Consider the following 13332-nt stretch of genomic DNA (forward strand, 5'->3'; position numbering starts at 1 on the left):
CGTAACACAAAATACAATATAGGCGACAAAATGTAGATACATGGCTCCTACCCAGATTTGATGGTTTGCCACACCAAATTCCCTATGGCGAGATACCTGTCTGGGCAGTTTTAGTTGCTGTTTGAGCATTTGTCGGATGTCAGTAACATTGCCTGTTGCCCTTGAACTGAATGATATTCCAGGCAATTACAGAAGGTAGGAAACCATATGGACTATGCTAGATAATGGCATGAATTTTTCTTCTATGAGGAGTATCAATGAATCTTTATCAATTTTTATCACCGCCTAGTATTCCATGGTCATTATCATTGATACTATTTTCTTTATATTGCAGAGTGCTTATTTACTTGAACTACTAGTCTAAGTATTGTCAAACCTCTAATACTAATCAAGTAAGCGTAAGCATTTTGGGGCCACATCATCCAGGCAATGCCCTGATCCGTGTTTACTTAAGCACTCATTTTCTTAAATCTGTTTGGATTTACGTAAATAGCCCTGTATGTGCGTGATTTGATTTGTTCGCCCCCCAGCAGCTTCATTTTGGGAATCTAGGTTTGGTATTCAGGGACTCTGATTGTAGTCTGACCCATCCACATCAGTGGAACATGTCTCCTCTACCACCCATTCCAGGAGAGACAATCAGGGCTTCTGAAGTCTTGATGAAGGGTCTCAGCCCAAAATGTCAACTGTTTATTCCTTTCAATAGCTGCTACCTATTATTCCATGTTCCTCCAACTTTTTGTATGTGTTACTCTGGATTTCCAGGATCTGCAGAATCTCTTGTGTTCAAGCTGTACTGCTGGGTTTGGATGATTTCTTACTCTTTGGATCTCCTTCGAAGTGGACATTTTGTTGTTCAGTTGCCGTAATTGGTACTGAGTGTAGTGTAAAAGTTTCACAGATGTTGCACTTGACCTGATTGACGTTAGAGCCACATTTCAGATAAGCAGCCTGTGAAGTACCATGAATGACTAAATACTTAACACTTTTTACAGAAAAGCTTATAAATAGAACAGAAGGCCCTGGAGAAATAAGGGTGAAGACCCTGGAAGAGATTCGCAGGGAAAAGGCTGCCAAGAGGGACCTTAATGAAAGCAACGGAGATGCCAGAGTTGATATTGCTAGTGGTAGTACAACTCCACAGGCATACGCTTTGCTGGAGGAGGCATCTAAAATCATTAGGACTGTTCGGGTAAAGACTACATCAGACTCCCTATTGAAGAAGCAGGGAGAATGCCAGGAAGAAACTGGAGAGGATAATCCAGCCACAAAACAGCCTGAAGCTGACCCAAGAAAGGACAAGAGGCCAATAGTTGCAAAAGGCAAAGGTGTGTTCTATGTTTTTTTCTGTTGCCTTATCAATAATTGATAGCAGTTTTATGTAGCATTCTCTTTAATATTTGTGTTGTATTGACAGCTAGTTCCATTTTCTATGGCAATGTGCATAAATATATTTCCACTTCCACTGAGGCATGCTGATTATGGTGCATGCTTTTAGCTGTCTTTGCTCTGTTCTGTCTGGATTTGCCTCATTACATACGTGTGCTGCAGAGCATTCAGCCTTTTGTGCTCTTGCATTTCTGAAATTCTCCCCTCACATTTTCACTTCTGACTGCAGGAGTCTCTCCACTAACTTAACATCCGTTCATAGTGTTCAACCCCTCTCCTTGATAAAACACAAGGTTCTGCAGATGTTGGAAATCTGGAGTAATACATACAAAATGCCATAGGAACTCAGCAGGTCAGGCAGCATCTATGGAGATGAATAAAGAGTTGACCTTCTGGGCTGAGATGCTGCCTCGCCAGCATTTTGTGTGTATTTCTCCTCGATTATATTGCTTCTCAATATTCATTGCACTAGCTAAACCATATGGGATATCTTGCATTGTAATTCCCTTTTGTATATATCTGTAGAACTTCCTTTGCCTTTGTGTACAGTTAATTCATCAAATTTATTTGTTATCTATAGACATTTTTTAATGTTTCTGGAAAAAATTTAAAATGCAGTTTTGCTTCACCTGAAATATAATCTTGCTTTTCACCTTTAACTAAACAAACTTTGAAGTTAACAAATTTCACATCACATGCCAGTGATAATAAACCTGATTCTGATCCTCAGGACTTTCTAATCTGTATTGTTTTACAGTGAAATCTCAGGGGGTGTCCCCTGATGAAGCAGTAGCAAAGGCAAAGTCACTAGAACAAGTAAGGATTAAAACTTTGGAAGAGATTCGACGTGAGAAGGCACTGAGGAGGCAAGAGATCCAGGAAGGTACTGCGAACCAACAATCAGCTGAGAACCCAAAGACCGAGGCTCCACCTACCAGGAAGAGACTGCTGAGAATCACTAAATCTTTGGGTGAGTTTGCTAAACTTCGATTTAATCTTCACTGTTTGCCTGTCTGCATACAGTCCTCCCAGCATTTTAACAGACCACCTCTCTAACTGCATCTTAAATTATGCTATATTTCAAATCAGAAATGATGGGGTCTTTTAAGATTCCTGGATAGTTACATAGAGCTTAGAAAAACAGAGTGCTACGGGTAAGCCTAGGTAATTTCTAAGGTAAGAACATGTTCGGCACAGCTTTGTGGGCTGAAGGGCCTGTAGTTTTTCTATGTTTCTAAATAGGAATGTGAATCTCATCTTCCACAAATGTATTAAAAAAACTTGCAGTTTTTTGCAAATATTAAGTTTACTAGAAGTTAATGTCAGTTGAGTTCGGAATCTCACGCCAAGACTTGTTTCCCAGATGCTTTCAAGTCTTGTTTCCCAGATGCTTTTCCTTTGAAAAGGAAAAGCGTGTTTTTTTTAATGAATTTGGAGTACACAGTTTGTTGCCTCTATATGCATCTCCATGTATTTGTCACTGTGATGCATTGCGAGATTGGAATCAATTGTGTTTGAAAGCATTTTGTGGTGAAGCAGTGTATGCTTGCATAAGCTGCTGTGTCACATCTATAAGTCAATGCCTTCTGTTCCTTAAATGCAAGCCTTTCTAAGAAACGAGCATCAATAATTTTGCCATTTTCCCATCTTGTCATCTGCAAATCCATTTTACTGTGTTGCTTCAGCTAATGTAGATCTGTTAGCAAATCGTATCCCAAGAACTTCCCCATCAGAAACACAATAAAGAGTGAGCACAACCACTCTAAGTCCAAGCTACTGGGGATTTTGAAATTAATCTTGAAACAGTGACCAAGTAATTTCGATTTGCATGGCTCTGTTAATGTTGTGCATTTCCATAACTGAAAAATGTAAACTTTGGAAGCTGAGACCTTGAACCAACCCCACTTGTTTCATTAAAAACTGAAATTATTTCTTAAGCCTTTTTTAAAAATAAATGAACTAAATTACTGATGTATCTCAAGCAACATATACGTACATAAGCGTTTGTAGACATTAAGAGTTGAAATATATGTACCTTAAACTCAGGTTTAATCTCTAAGCATTGCACAATGTGAAGGAATAAAGAGGTTAGAGATTTGTTATTTTAGTGACACTAATATCACTGGTTTTATTTGAAATATTGCCAATTTTTGATGGAAAGTATATTTCCATCTCCATCTTATTCTAGAGCGGAGTTTCCCAACCTGGGATCCCCTTACTCAATGGTATTGATCCATGGCATAAAAAAGGTTGCAAGCCCCTTTTGGAGAGGTTGAATTATTAAAGGCCAACACTCAATAGATAAAATCTGATGAAAGTTTGTTTTTAACACAAATTTGGAAAGTTGGGAAATACATTAACGGGGTTGGTGCTAAATCCGTGATTTTGGGTGTTCATTGGATGAAAGTGTATTAAGGGATATGTGATCGGGTTGGAACAAAGGATTGTCGGTAAATTCACCTGATTGGGGCTGTTTCTGTTACTTCAAGCTTGAATTTCATTTGTGTGTGTGTGTGTGTATAATGTAAAATTTATGTGTATGTATATTCAAAAGCACTTTTATAATATATATCTTTTGCTAAGAAGTTGTCAAGCCAGAAAAGATTGATAAAGAACCAGTGGATGTACAGTCAGTGGACAGTGCTGCCGAAGGTTACTCCAGAGAATCTCAGAAGGTTAGTGCACTTTGACAAAAGACCAAAAATGTATTTCATCCTTTCAGTATTAAGAGTGATGATATAAGATGTCAGGGAAAAGAGTACGCAGACCCGGAGGGAAGTTACTTCAGAAAATCTTTATTGACGCATGATGTCATGGAGAGCCCAGGCACCTAAAGCAGAGTTCTGAGACTCTTCAACAAAAGAGTACCACTCATATTTATAGTCAGAGTATACGTGATAAAAAGCACTTTCTCACACAAATGGAGAAGATTCACAGCATGTTCTTGGGGATAACCCGAAGCATCAACAGAATTCCCACCCAGCACTTATCCCTGTAAGTGCAAATGCTACACCTGTCCCCACACCTCCCCCCCTTACCACCATTCCGGGCCTTCCAGGTGAGGCAACACTTCACCTGCGAGTCTGCTGGAGTTGTCTATTGCATCTGGTGCTCTCGGTGCAGCCTCCTCTACATCGGCAAGACCCGACGCAGATTGGGGGACCGTTTTGTCGAGCACCTCCACTCTGTCCGTCACAATAGACAGGACCTTCCGGTTGCCACCCACTTCAACTCTGCCTCTCATTCCCATCTAGATATGTCCATACATGGCCTCCTCTACTGCCATGTTGAGGCCAAACTCAGGTTGGAGGAGCAACACCTCATCTACTGTCTGGGTAGCCTCCAGCCTGGTGGTATGAACATTGAATTCTCCAATTTCCACTAAATCCCTCCCCCTCCCCCTTCCCCTATCCTAGGTCCCTCTCTGCCTCTCTCCCCTTTCAACTTTCTGCTCCTTTACCTCTACAGTTCTTTCATGCTTATCCCCTCCCCCCCTTTATCCTTGCTCTGATTGGTTCTCCACCTGGCGCCTCTAGCCCTTCCCCCTCCCCATCTCTATTACTGAGCTTCGGCCCTCTCTTCCCCCCCATTCCTGATGAAGGGTCTTGGCCCGAAAAGTTGGCTACTCTTTTCTCACGGATGCTGCCTGACCTGCTGAGTTCTTCCAGCGTCGTGTACGTATAGCTTAAAAGTTACTCTGCCTGCCTTGTTAGGGCAGGTTACGGAACAATGACTTCAGAGTAAAACAAGTTCCCACATCAAAGTACAAGCAAGCATGGGAATCAGTTACTTATAACTAGGTATGCTTAATTAGTTGGCAATTTACCAAGAACAGACAGTACTGCTGTCATGGCTCCCTAATCGGTAATAATTGGCTTTAAATTTTCTTCCACGTAAGATCAAGTTGTATTTTTCTGCAGGAATTGTTTTACAATTTGACTGAAATTGTTGGAAGAAAAGCAGTAACGTATTATGTTAAAAGCAATCCACATTCTTAGTTACTGAGTTAATTCCACTCTGCAGAAAACAATGTGTATACTGTGCTGGAGGGCAGTTAGAAAATGCAAATGAAGCTTTTTGAGAGTGGGCTAAAACAAATAGTGAATTGTAGGTTGTTACAGTGATCTTTATTTTCATCTCTGTAGTTGGCAACTGAATGTCAAAGTGTTGAGGGACAAAAAGGTCAAGGAGAACAAATCACAATAACCAGTATCACAATGCTTTTTTAAGTAAAGCTAAACAAAATTGGATTTGTTTCCAAAGGAGTAGAATTATAACAAAGTTTCACTGCCTTGTGCTGCATCTTGTAGAGTGTGTTTGTAGTACACAGTCCAATTCTGATTGCTGTATCATATACAAGTGTAAATAATCATTTTAAGGATGCGAGAAAATATTTACAAGGGTATTATTGGAACTGCAAAATTATAGCAATTAAGAGGTAAATGGAATCTATTCTTAAAAATGGTAAAATTAGGGGTCGTTATCGGTATAAGCTTGTCAGTAGAAAATTTAAAAGAAATTTCACAATACCAAAAAAGTAGAAATTGCTGTCACAGGGAACAGCTGGCATTGCAGCATTGATGTGTTTAAAGGGAAGTTATAAGCTGTGGAAATAAGGACAGGAAGAAGCTAAAAATGGATCAGAATAAACATGTTATGACAAAGGGGTCTGTTTTCTGCTACATTTTTAATGAAATTCTATCACTGTGTAGCTTGAAACTAGAAAGGAAGCTTCAAGATTGCAGAATGTGCAAGTTAAAAGCTTTGAAGAAATACTGAAGGAAAAACGCCTTAGACAACAACAGGAGAAGGAGAAACAGCATTGTCAAGCGCCAGGAACAGAGGTGACTGCAAACAAAATGGACAGTGAGATTCAGGTTGCAGAGAAGAACAAACAGCCGACTGTCTCGCTGGATTTGAAACCAAACAACATTCTTGAAGTTGAACAGCTGGCTGTTAAAAAGGAAGAAAACTTAATTGTTGCCAAATCTGAAACAGCAGAACCTGCACTTGCTTTGAAAGGTATTTGTCCTAGGATTACAGTTGCAGTTACATCTGGATGTTCACCTATATATTTCAAAACTGCTCTAGAGACCGTTTGAAGTTGGCAGATCTGATGCACAATAATTTTTGAGTTAAAATAATATTATACTAATATTTATCGTTTATTTCTTGAACCGTGAAGTGTGTGCAGCTGTTTCTCCTTCATGCTGTCCTGCCCTTTTTTTAAGATAAATGATCAATGCGGACGTGTATGCAGCACTGACTGATATGCACATCTTTTGAGCGTTGCCGGCAGATTTGGCATCTCTCATGAAGCAGTCCTTGGGATGGAAGTGGGTGTTAGGCGTGTGCATCTGTAATCTTTCTGGTTGTGAACACAAGACATTTGTTAATCATTAGTGGAAATTCTGTGCCATTTCTCCATATCCCTCTTCTTTGTCTATGAAGTAGTTATCTGTCTCTACTTCTAGTGAAGTAGCTGCCACCAACCTTTAGGGCAGAGAGAGAAATCCAGAGATTCACTACATACTGAGAAAAGAAATTTCCACATACTCAGTTTTAAATGACTACGCCCTTATCACATGGTTATGCCCCTTTTTTTGACATTCTCCCACTGGTGAAAACATCCCCAGATCTACCTTGTCAAGCCCGTGTGTGATCTTGCACGTTCCCTCCTTGTTCTTCTAAAATCTAGAATGTGGACCCAAATTATGCAGTCTCTTTTGGTAGGACAGCCCTTTCATCCTGGGAATTGGTCTAGTGTTTTTTCTTTGTACTGCCTGCAGTGTTACTACCTTTTTTTGGGGTAGGGGAACCAAAACTGTGCTCAATATGCCATGTAAAGCCCTGTGCAGCTAAAACAAAACTTCTCTCATTTTAAATCCACCCCTTTGCAAAGAAAGCGAAAGTGCTGTTTTCCTTCCTGAATAGATAGCATTTTCCTTGCTTATATTAGGCTGACTGATCTTCTGGTTTTCTCCCTTCCTCCCTCTTCAAATACTAAAGTTAAATTTCCTTCTGAGCTGATTTGGAGAAACCATTCTTTTTCAGCGTAATTTTAGAAGATGGCTACCAATGAAAATAGTTATCTCCATAACTGCCTCTGTTTAAGTCGTGGGAGGGAATTCATCAGATCTTTTTTGGTGTTCTTCCCCTTGAGTTTCTGCAGTTTGTTTTGCCAAAACACTTTTCCAACTCTTCACTCGTATTCCCCATTTTCTGAGAGGTTTGTGTTTACTATGACAACAGATGCAAAATGTGGTCAAAATTTGTTCAAGGTTTCCAGCATCTGCAGAATCTCTTGTGCAAAACACATTCAGTTTTGCACAGTGACTTATTCCCCAATATTTCTTCTGTCTCATTTATTTGTGTGAGGTGGTGGTCTGATTAACTTACTGAATTAGCAGCTAGAGTTTTGGTCCATTGTTCACATCTTCATATGGAAGCTGGGGAATTGAAGTAGTTATTTAAATGTCTGGGACACACAGCACTGGAGACTTAAGGCCACTCAAGACCTTGGGAGCTGTCTGTGTGGAGTTTGCACATTCTTGGTGACCATATGGGTTTCATCCATTTTTTTGCACATCCCAAAGTTAGTTGCTAGGTTAATTGACCATGATAAATTGTTCTTAGTTTATAGGTAGCAATGGAATCCGAGGGAAGCTGTTTGGGGTGGCATGGTAGCGTAGTGGTTAGCACAGTGTTTTACAGTACCAGTGACTTGGGTTCAATTCCCGATGCCACCTGCTAGGAGTTCATATGTTCTCCCTGTGACCACATGGGTTTGCTCCTGGTGCTCCAGTTTCCCCCCACTTTCCAAAGACGTACCAGTTGGTAGGTTAATTGTTCATTGTAAGTTGTTCCATGATTAGGCTAGGGTTAAATCAGGAGCTGGAGGGCCTATTCCATGCTGCATCTCAGTAAATTAAAAAAAAACAATGTGGGAAGCATAAAATAAGTGGACGTATAGGATTCGTGTAAATGGTTGGTTAGTGGTCGTTACATAAGAAATAGGAGCAGGAGTACGCCATCTGGCAAGTTGAGCCAGCTCCATCATTCATCCATGGAGTCATCGCCACCTACCTGCCTTTTCCCCGTAACCCTTAATTCCCCTCCTATGCAAAAATCTATCCAACCTTATTTTAAATATGTTTACTGAGGTCACCTTCACTGCTTCATTAGGCAGAGAATTCCACAGGTTCACCATTCTGTGAGGAAAAGCAGTTTCTCCTCATCTCCGTCCTAAATCTACTCCCCCGAATCTTGAGGCTATATCCCCTAGTTCTAGTATCACCTATCGGTGGAAACAACTTTCCTGCCTCCTGGGCAGAATGTCCTGGTTATCTGCTGAATCTTTGACTGTTAAACTTCTTACATCTGTGCAGATCTAGCTTCCTTCTTACTCGATTACATAGATTCTACATATTAATTTCTCTTTTAAGTCCTTGCTGAATTGAAATTTTCCTAGACCTCAGCTTGTTGCTTTTTTTTTGGTCAACATTAGAAACATTGTCTATTTATTTATAAATGCTCCATAATTTGTCAATCACTGCACTATTTTCCCTTTTGGATTTTTGTTTTAATGCGCTTCGTATGGTTGATCCAAGTGCAATACTGCTGATGCAACTGAAGAGACTACTTATTTAAAGAATACTTTTTAGGTTGCATCTATTTGTTGATCCAGTCTAGCATGTAAAATGCCAACAATAGTTTTGGGTTCCTGTTTTTAAAAGAAAATTCCCGTTTCCTTCAGGTACCTCTCCCTATTTCTTACTCTCAGTTATAATCGGTTTATTTTATTCAGTACTCTCTTTTATTTTTATTTAGTTTCTATCCTCTCTTTGCTCTCTCTTCCCAAAACCTGATTCAAGATTCAATTTTCTTTTTTTTGTTCCACTTTTTTATTTGTCATTTCATTTTGATCTTGGATTGACAGGTTGGCAGGTGCCTGGATTTGAGGAGAATTCAGCTGACACAAGAATGCAAAGGGAGAATAGTAAAGCAAGAGCCTAGATGAATCTCTGCTACTGTCTGGAATTCAGAAGAATGGGGGGAGTGGGGTGGTCCTCATTGAAACCTATTGAATGTTGAAAGGCCTCGATAGAGTGGTAATGGAGAGGATGTTTACTATGATGAGTCTTAAGACCAGTGGGCATAGCTTCAGAATAGAGGGATGTCCATTCAGAATGGAGATGAGTAGTTTCTTTAGCAATAGAGTGGTAAAGAATAGCAATTTAGCAATAGAATCTGTGAAATGCCATATATGGCTATGGAGGTGAAGTCATTGGATTTGTTGATGGCAGAGGTTAATAGATTCTTGATCAGTCAAGGCATGAAGGGATACGGGGCGAAAGCCGGACAATGGGGCTGAGAGGAAATGGGTCAGCGATGACAAAATGGTGGAGAAAACTCGATGGGCCACATGGCTAATTCTCCTATATCTTAACCTCTTTGGAGCTGGTTGCTGGTCCTCTTTAATAGGGTTCATAAATTACCTTCTGATATTGTTTCAAAGATTTATTGATTTTAATATATTGAGCAATATTTATTGCAAATTAAAAAACGCTGGAAATACCAAATTGGGTCACTTCTGTGGTAAATACAGAATTAACATTTCAGGTCAAAGACCAGTCTTTATATTCTCTTCTGCCTGAGGGCCTTAAACCTGAAACGTATTGATTTCAAAGATGTTCCTTGAACTGCTAAATATTTCTAACATTTTCTGTTTTACATTTCAGGCATCTGTTTTTACATGATTTTTCACTGTATATTGCAACTGTTTACAATGAGCCACTGCTATTGGATAGACCTGTCGTGCATGTGATTTGATTAGGTTGAATCAGGCTTTTTTCTGATTCTCTAATGTCTCATTATCTCTCTCACAGTGAAACCCAAATTAAATGTGAAACCGTCAATAATGAAGAACTCTTGTCCTGTGAGGATTGGCCAGAAACGCAAATCCCCTGACAACAACCCTTCAACTGTTATGGCAGTGAAACCCCTCAACTCCGTAACCACTGATCAGATGAAGCAGCCGCCAGCTGATGAGAAGATTATTAATGTAAGGACCTCTATTGTTTCAACCATGTTTCTTGTGGAATGATCTCAAAAATAATGGTTATTAACTTGGCTCGAAAGACGCTTTATAATTATCAAAAAAATCTATCAGGCATATGGCTTCTGTCAGCTTAAAATATCATGTCCTAGTGCAAGATGCACTTTAAATCTAAGTGCAGCTGATCGTTGGATACATGGCATAACAGTGGAAAATTCTGCCTTTTTATCTCTTCCAATACACTTCTTTAGAGAGGTAGTCAGCTTTGGGAGACCAGGGAAGGATTGGGAGACCAGGGAAGGATTGGGAGACTTGTCCACAGCTAACCTTTGTCCCTGGTATTTTGTGCAATGTGTATCCTAGTAAAACACACTGCATTTACTTGCCATTCTAACAGCACCTTCCAAATCTATGATCTCTGCCACCATGAATTAAAAAGATAGCAGGCACAACCCCTTCAAATTACATATCCTGGCTTGGAAATATATAACCATTCCTTCATAGCACTAGGTTTAAGTCATAGAACTAGCTACCTAACAGCGCTGTGAGTGCATATTTAAAGTGGCACTTGGTAGGTTCTTGATCAGTAAAGGCATCAAAGGGAGCAGACGAGAATGAATTTGAGTTGAAAAATAAATCAGCCATGATTGAATGATGGAGCAGGCTTGATGGCCTGAATGTCTAATTCTGCTCCTGTGTCTTCACCAGGAGCACCAAAGCAGTTGATGAAGGCAGATTATTTGGGAGTACTGGTTTTCCCCATGACGCCCTCAATCAGAAAATAAGGGTGTATAATCAGGTTGTAGATCTTTGGAACACTGGTTGAATTTTTAAAAAATTATTTAAAATCTAAAACTTCCATCACCATGTGCATCTTGAGAAATGAGAGAATTTTTTTTCAGTGTTAGAAAACTTGTAATATCCACATCTAGTAGACATAACAAAGTAAATCCTCATGCTTTAGCCCAGGAGGAAGATGGATCTGCTTGCTATATTGGCAAATATCATTGCCATTACATTACATTTGTACCATATTTTAAGTTCCAGGTGCAGCTCTGATCTATAAAGTCAACAACATTCCAGCATTGTCTTCAGATTTCTTAGATTGTTCTTTCTGCAAGGATTGTGAAATGTGCACCTTATAATATTTTCCTGATGAGTGTCCAGATGAATGGTCTTGGCACCAAACTTCAACTGTTTATTGCTCTGGATTTGCAGCGTCTGTAGAATCTCGTGTTTATAGTATTCTAAATATATATTTTCCCCAGTCTGGGCCATTGCCTCGCCAGGAGGAAGATAAAACGCCTTCGGAAGTTTCAGAGAGATCCAAGGAAAGGTAAGATCTCAATAGTATTATCCTGGACAGAATGTTTTTTCCTTCAAGTCTTGTAGTCCTAAAAATATCTGACAAGCCTCTCAGTTCTCGGGTAGCTTGGGGTAGACTGGAATGAAAGACACTCAAAAAAGGGTAACTGAGTTAAACACTGAGAGCAGAAAGTTAACAAGGTGAGAGGCTGCGAGGTAACCTACTTCACAGTTTATTTAGAAGAATGCAGAAATGATGGTGAAATAAATGGTTTAGGTGAGCAGGTGCAAGTGAAGCACCAGCAAAAATTGGATATCAGAGCAAACAAATCCCAAAAATGGTGCACAGATACAGACATATTTAAAGGCCAGCTCTTTGTCTCAAGCACAAAGGGATATGGGAGGAATTCGATTCGGCAGAATTATGCAAGGACGCAGTCTAATGCAGTGCATTCAGTTTCAAGCACTGTATCCCAGCAAACGTACATGGATCTTGGAGGCAATAGGGTATGCTGGTAGTGTGCGTCACTGTGTTTACTGTTGTGTGATGGTATTTAGCGTCTGGGTGGAGAGCTTTCCTTGACTGGGTTGTGTTGCAGTAAATAACAGTGACAGAATTGGCATAAATAGAGGTTAGTGTAACATTATTACAGTGCTTGCTGTAGGATCAAGGCTCGATTCCAGGTACTGCCTGTAAGCAGTGTGTACGTTGTCCTCACATATTCCAAAGACACAGAGTTAGTGAGTGTGGACATGCTTTGTTGGTACTGGAAGCATAGCGACATTTGCCCAGCACAATTCTCACTAATTTAGTGTGATGTACCACTGTATATTTGATTGGACATGTGACAAATAAAACTAGTCTTTAAAATGTTTTAATGTTTAAGTATTCAAAGCATTTGCAGCCAAAAGAATGATTACAGTTGACTTTATTCCTTGCCTTTCAGGCTTCACCCTGATGAGCAGAACAAGCCAACGAACATGTTGCTGACTGAAGTAGTAGCTTTCTCCCCTCCCCGACTGTCTGCCAAGGTTCGGAGGCTAAGTTCTGCTGCATCCAGATCTGCAGTGGCGGAGGATGACTTCGAAGAACTGATGAAAGAATTCTCAGATGATAAACTTGAGGCAGAAATCGATCTGGATCCTGGAAAGGATGAAGATGACCTGTTGCTTGAGCTGTCTGAGATGATTGACAGCTGAAATGGGTTGGGTATTTTTCTGGACCTGCTCAAACCAATTTGAACTGCTTCTGGAATTTTCTGGATGATAAGAAACTGGTCTAGAGTTTTGTATTTGACTAGAATGTCTATTTTTAAGACTGTGTGTGTATATGTATGTGTGTGTGTATGTATGTATATATATATATATATATATATATATACATACACACACACACTATATATATATATATATATATATATATATATATATATATAGTACTTTCTGCATATTGTGTGCAGAGAAAAGCCAGGTCTGTTTTAAACATACCGATACTACGACCAAGTTATTCAGTTATGACCTCACAACTACTGTCTACACTTTCTTCTGACCCCAAGTACGAAAAGAGAAGTAACATCTTC

General features: G+C 39.7%; 1 protein-coding gene across 3 annotated transcripts in view; it reads left to right on the forward strand.

Annotated features, from left to right (window-relative positions):
* Positions 1–13112, forward strand: part of zc3h11a (zinc finger CCCH-type containing 11A) — a 31361-nt gene extending 18249 nt beyond the window's left edge. For 2 of the 3 annotated variants that reach the window (XM_059950161.1, XM_059950162.1), the window contains exons 13-19: positions 996–1328; positions 2147–2359; positions 3973–4064; positions 6102–6411; positions 10278–10453; positions 11716–11783; positions 12700–13112. In XM_059950161.1, coding sequence (XP_059806144.1) covers positions 996–1328; positions 2147–2359; positions 3973–4064; positions 6102–6411; positions 10278–10453; positions 11716–11783; positions 12700–12952 — 1445 coding nt within the window. In that variant the 3' untranslated portion in view covers positions 12953–13112. The remainder of the gene's footprint in view (positions 1–995; positions 1329–2146; positions 2360–3972; positions 4065–6101; positions 6412–10277; positions 10454–11715; positions 11784–12699) is intronic. The other variant, XM_059950163.1, reaches the window with a different exon arrangement.
* The last annotated feature ends 220 nt before the right edge of the window (positions 13113–13332 follow it).

The sequence above is a fragment of the Hypanus sabinus genome, chromosome 25 (assembly GCF_030144855.1).
Source record: "Hypanus sabinus isolate sHypSab1 chromosome 25, sHypSab1.hap1, whole genome shotgun sequence".
Taxonomy (NCBI): Eukaryota; Metazoa; Chordata; class Chondrichthyes; order Myliobatiformes; family Dasyatidae; genus Hypanus; species Hypanus sabinus.